The following is a 6448-nucleotide window of genomic DNA, read 5'->3' as shown; positions in this document are numbered from 1 at the left end:
CCCTGACTGGACAATTGTGTGTGTGTGTGTGTGTGTGCACGCTTGTGTGTGTCTGTTTTAGCGTGTGCACACTTGTGTGCGTGTATGTGTCAAGATATCCCTTATGCGTTACCTCTGCCTAAATGAGCCACTCTGAGATTTTTAAATATATATGATATCCTGAACGAGAATTTGATAATCTTTTACCTCAATCTGTACACCTGATTAATTGACCAGAGAGGGGTACATACCAGTCTGCCTCCCGCTCACACAACCAGATGTGTGATAGTTGCATTGCTCTGTTGAATGGATGAGCTCACATTGGATTGGGTTCCTGCTTGAGATATTTGTTTGATTAAAGGATCAAGTTGATCTTGGATTTTATCTTCATACATTGTCATTTCAACGACAATTTCCTGAAGTTCCCTTCGGGTTAAATCTGCATTAGCCATTTCTGTTAGATAAATCTCTGCATGGCGTTTGATTTGTTCATACTTATCCACAGCTGCTTTTACTCTGGTATTCAGAATTATTAAATCAGGAGATGGTTGTCTAGCCAACTTTTGACATTTGTCAATCAGTTGAGTTAGGTGATCTTGCAGACCATTAAGTGTCCTCCTATTTCCTGTTTCAGCTGCTGGTGGAACACTGTTAGCCATTTTGACTTTTTCCGAGTTTCGGAGATTCCGAGATTTTTCTGATGAATATGTATGATGTTAATGTATTTTGATAAATGAGCTTTCCTGTCTACTTAGGTAATGATTCCAAAGATCGTCCTTCATTTCCTCCCTGGAATCTGGTTGTAGCAGGTGTTCAATTATCAAAAGTACTGTAATAATTTGATTTGTGACCCGAATGCACGAATGCACCAAGTTGGTAAATCCTGTAATAATTTTTTAAAAATAGTAAATGGCACTATTTTTGCAAAGTTATTACAAGATCTGTTACCCTAATAGTTGCTTGATAAAATACAGTAGAATGTCTACTGGTTTTACCTGTAATAGGGTATGATATAGTTGATTATAGTTAGATTGTAATGCAATGCTCTAACAGTGATGTTAACACTTTTTTAAAGAATATTATGTAATGAGCAGCTCTGAAAATCAGTAGATTAGAGATAATGCTAGTTAATACACTTAAATATGTATGTAATGTTACCACAAGTGAGGTAGGTAATTGGTATTTTATGATTAAGATGCAGTGTAGTGTCTTTGACACTGATATAATTAAGTACTGTGGTTTCTTAACACTGAACAGTATCAGTATGCTATGAATGCTTACTAGTTAATGAATATGGTGGCTTAAGCCACTGCAAACAATTTGTTTACTTAGATATATGGCTATGATAAATATTGGCTGATAGCTAGGTTAGGCTAGAATATGTAAGAATTATTCCAATGCAAAATCAAGAAGTTTCTTATGTATTTGGCATTGAAATATTCGGTAAACGAATGATCATAAATATCTAGGTTCGAAGGACCATTAATTTGGGAAAAACCTGCTGGGATTGATATAAGAGGAGACTACCAGGGACTTGTACTGAACTAAATTAAAAAATTACTGTCTGCAAATTAATTCGACTAAAATCTCTAGCTAGGGTTGTAAATCCTAATTCCTCTTTTCCTAATGACAGACTGTGGGCTGTAAGGGACAGGTGGGGTGAATGACTTAGTTGATAGAAGTTCCAGTCCACCTGTAGACAGGGATCTCACATCAGCTTGTATTTTATACAAGGATAAGATTTAATAAATTCAGTTATATGACTGAACACTGGCTCTGTTTAAATCAGGGATTTAAACGTACATAGTCTAACCTAGCACCATAACTTACAGCCAATAGATTCTTATACTATAAACAACAAATTAAATTGTAAAAGTATAATAAATGACCTTAAATGTAGTCTAAATACTGTTAAGTACTAGAAATTATATTCAATTAAATGAACTTATATGATAACTTAAAAATAACTAAGCAAGCAATTGATAACTTAATTTATATATTCAAATATATATGCAGACATATTCAATTTATACAGTTAGCTTGACTGAATCTTTTCCAACACTGTGGACACTTGTGAGGTTTTTACTTATTGAGGCTGAATTCTTTCTGACACAATGAACACTCATGAGGTTCAGTGCTTGGATAAGATTCACAGCTACACTACAATTTTAATAAACGTACCGATGAATGAGGCTTTGCCTCGCTTTATTACCGACAGACAGATTTATAGAATATTAAAGTTATACAAGCATACAATTGGCCAATTAATACGCTACTGTAATAAACTTCAATATACTTATCTGAAGCCGGGTGCCTGTCTGACAAGTTTGCCAGACTGATTAACTCTCTCTTGTTGAGTTTAGGCACGATATTTTGCTACAGCGTTGCTGTATGATGATCTGGTAGCGTTGCTACTTGGATTTTTTTTTAACTGCGTTGCAGAAGAATGATATTTGATAAAGAATAGGAATGAAGGTGGTGGAAACCGCGTCACTGTGATCTCCACTAAACACTCTTATTTTACATAAATGTTCTAGGATTTTCCTTGTAGATATTGTCCAGGTACTCCCCCAGTTCTAGAGAGTATTCACTGGCGATAAAAATGTTAAATAAGGTGTCCTTAAGCTGGTAATGTTCGCTAAGGATCAGTCACTTGTTCACTCATTTGTAAACAAACGCGGAGTGCCGCCGGGCTTTGTTGGTGGGCGCTTCACTCCCCCCATCGCCCTGCCATGCTCTCTGTGCACGGTAGCCTTCTATGAATATTGATTGATTATTTTTACAGTCTAGACTTATTATTGAAATAAGATGTGATTATAATATAATTAGATATAAGATTTAAAGATTATAAGTAGTATTTGTAAATACCACTGAATCTTATTAAGGATTCGATTTTTAATCCTACCGGATGTTGAATCAATGTTCCAATAGTTTTTTAATTAACAAATCCTTCTAGAAGCTTCTGGATCCTTGAGAGATCATGTACAAAGTCACGTAGGCATCAAAAGGGCCCCTGTTGCGAACGTGTTCATGGTGCCATTGTCATCCAGGATCAAGCTATATAATGAATCTTTAATGATTCTAATATGATTTTGATACAATTTAGATATGATTTTGATATGATATAGAAATGATATAGTAATTATACATTTCTTAGATGATTATTAGATATGGTGCGTAAAAATTTCCCACACAGTATCTCGCAAGTGTCTGCTCTAGACCACACTTGAAAGTAGACTAGTTAATGTTTGCTATTCTGCTGCTTATATGCTCACCGTGTTGCCCGGGCAACGCCTCACCTCATTCATCTCCAAAGGGTGACAGGAATATTAACAATGCATTTGGAGCGAGTATATTATTGGGATAATCTACTCGCTACAGTCTAAACTTCAGCAGTATGTCATACAATTTCTGAGTTAGACTTGGACTTCTTTGCAAACAATCATTCAGACTAGTTGCTTGGGATCCAGATTTAGAGCTACAGTTAAAAACTATCCGTAAAGCAGTTGTTTTTTATTCTCTGATTACCGCCATGTGTGGTTAAAAATATCCTGTTTGTTTATTGTCGTGTTTCACGACTTCAATGAATTTATTCTGTAGCTGTTGAGCTATAATCTTATGGTAGAGTTGTAAATGTGCGGTCCTTTTCCTTAGCTTTGCTAATTGGGATTTAAATTGACTATAAGCCATGTGATAGTTGGTAGGTAAGGTTTTATGGTTGATTTTCCACGGTAACCTTACCCAGTACTGTTCATCATGATACTGTACAGTTTCTAAGTATTGATTGTATGTACAGACATCATCAGGACTTGGTTGTTCAGGAATTATTCCTATTGCATCAAGTTCTCACAATTTATGCACAGATTCCAATCTGTCATCAATCATGTGGGGGATATTAAGTGGTGACTGTTCTTTGCCTAGTCAAGCCACTATTACAGTTTCTGTAAGGAGTGATTTATCAGGAGTTGAAGGTTCAAGATCTATTACAGGTTCTGTCATCAATAAACCTCCTACTGATTTGAGTAAATTCATACCCATAGATTCCTCTGATCCCAAAATGAATCGGTGATAGTAGTCAGCTCCAATCAGGATTCCGATATCCCCTATGTCGTCAGAATCGATCAGAGGATCTGCTAATTGGATTCCTTTTTCTTTCAGGAATTTAGTGGTGGCTGTCAGACCAGTCACTTCTAGTTCAGTAGGAAGTTTGTCAACTACTATGGCTTCAACTGTCTTTTGGGATGTACCTAGACAGACTTTAAGCTGTACTACCTGATAGGTTTTAAGACCTGAATTGGTAAAAAACCTTGATATGGATGTAGATAATTGCTTTGAAGATTTAACTTGTAAATCTTCTGCTATCTTTTTACCAATATAGGTTTTCTGTGAGTCTTGATAAAAAAAGCCTCTTGTTTGAATACAAATTCCTTGATTGCTTAGTTCCAGCTGTGCAGTAGGCAATATGGCTGTGGTAATAGTAGTCTGTTACTAAGGCATTGACATTACTCATTACTGTACAGAATTACACAGCTGTTGAGGTATTATCAACTTTTGACTTTGCCTGAGATGCAGGTTGTTTATTGGTTGCCTGTGATCTAGATTGAGTGTTGATATCACCACAGAGTGCTGTGGGATGTACACTTTTATGACAATATTGGCAGGTCTGCAATTGAGTGTTACATTCACTCGATTCGTGCTTCCGCAGACAGTGGATGCACCTGTTCAAAGATTTCACTCAACTGATTTGACTGGCACGGTCTTCATAAACTGTGCATTGATAAATGGTATGTGCTTCCTGAGAGAATAAACATCTAGGGGCACCTATAGCTACTTTTTGTTTTATCTGGCTTGGGAGCTTGATTTCCTACAGTTGTGTTAACTGTGGGGGATATAGCATATGAGCCAACATTACTCTGTTTCCACTTTGCAGAAGAGAAGTTTTGTTGCCCTGATTTTTAACTGCCAGTTAAGACATTTCTGTGTTTGTCCGAAGATTCACTTTTAGTGATTTTTATCTTGGGTTCTAAGTTTTCCTCGGCTCTGCAATCTTTGTACGTAAGGTCAGGTCGAAGTCCATCAAAGATTTGGTTCAGTGATAAGATGTTGGTGTTACAATGGGTGTATAGGCTGTCTATGACTTAATTTGGAAGTTTTCTTTGTATGATTAATTTTGTAAGCCACTCTGCATTTCATGTGGGTACTTTAGTACTGAGGGCTTTGATGATTGATTCTATAGACAATCGAAATGATTGTAGCGATTCATAACTTTTATTTGGAGAGGGTAAATCCAATAATTTGTATGAGATGGGCAATTTCAGTCTCCTTATCACTGTTGTTATCTTGTAACAACTGTATGGCATGGTTATAATTATCATCTGTTAATGACAAATTTGCAATGACCTGCCAGGCTTCGCCTCGTAACTGGCCTTGCAAATACTGAAATTTTGTAGCCTTTTTGAGAGAAGCCTTGGCGTTTATTATAGAATCAAAGGCTCTCCAGAAGGCATCGCAATCATCTTCATCCTTGCCCTCAAAATATGGTAAATGTACCTTTGGGAGCTCTGCTGCTATATGTGTGATAGTTGCAGTACCCTGCTGAGTGGATGAACTCACATTTAGTTGGGCTACTGCTGGTAATGCAAGTTTGATTAAAGGATCTAGTTGATCCTGGGTTTTATCTTCATACATTATTATATTAGCAATGATTTCCTGAAGTTCTCGTTTAGTAAGATCTGTTAGATAAATCTCTGCATGGTATTTGATTTGTTCATATTTATCAACAAGCTGCTTTTTACTGTTATTCAGAGTTATTAAATCAGGAGATGCTTGTTTTGCTAACCTTTGACATTTGTCAATCATTTGAGTTACGTGATTTTGTAGACCATTAAGTGTCCTATTTCCTGTTTCAGCTGCTGGTGGAAGACTGTTAGCCATTTTGACTTTTTCCGAGTTTCGGAGATATTTATTTTTTTGGTAAAAATATGTATAATGTTAATGAATTTTGATAAATGAGCTATCCTGCCCTCTTAAGTAATGATTACGAAGATCGTCCTTCCTTTCTTCCTTGGAATCTGGATGTAGCAGGAACTCAATTATCGAAAGTGTAATAATTTGGTTTTTCATCCGAATGCACCAAATCAGTAAATTTTGTAATAATTGTTTAAAAATAGTAAATGGCACTATTTTTGCAAAATTATTACAAGACCTATTACCCTAGTAGGGGTTTGATAAAATACTGTAGAATGCCTACTGGTTTGACCATAAATAGGGTTAGTTACAATTGAGTATGGATATATTGTAATGAAATACTCTTATAGTGTTAAAAACACTTAAAAAAATACCCCAACACGCATATGGGGGTGCCCCTCTGAGACGCGAGTTCAAGTCCACCGCACTGCTTCAGAAGATTTTCCCCATAGATCACACTAAGCCAAAAATCAGTGGAATGAGGTGGAATGAAAGACCATTG

At 36.3% G+C, this 6448-nt stretch overlaps 1 protein-coding gene across 1 annotated transcript; it reads right to left on the bottom strand.

Moving 5' to 3' along the window:
* Nucleotides 1-5247: 5247 nt before the first annotated feature.
* LOC138363708 (uncharacterized) lies at nucleotides 5248-5913 on the bottom strand. Its single transcript, XM_069323096.1, has one exon. The coding sequence runs from the start codon at nucleotides 5911-5913 to the stop codon at nucleotides 5248-5250; it is 666 nt and encodes a 221-aa protein (XP_069179197.1).
* Nucleotides 5914-6448: the final 535 nt, after the last annotated feature.

This window comes from Procambarus clarkii, chromosome 11 (genome assembly GCF_040958095.1).
Source record: "Procambarus clarkii isolate CNS0578487 chromosome 11, FALCON_Pclarkii_2.0, whole genome shotgun sequence".
Lineage (NCBI taxonomy): Eukaryota > Metazoa > Arthropoda > Malacostraca > Decapoda > Cambaridae > Procambarus > Procambarus clarkii.
Note: the sequence above shows the minus strand (reverse complement) of the source record. Positions and strands in the feature narration are given on the sequence as shown.

Excerpts from the sequence above, each read along its gene's own strand:
- LOC138363708 (XM_069323096.1), bottom strand. The coding sequence starts at position 5,913 with ATGGCTAACAGTCTTCCACCAGCAGCTGAAACAGGAAATAGGACACTT.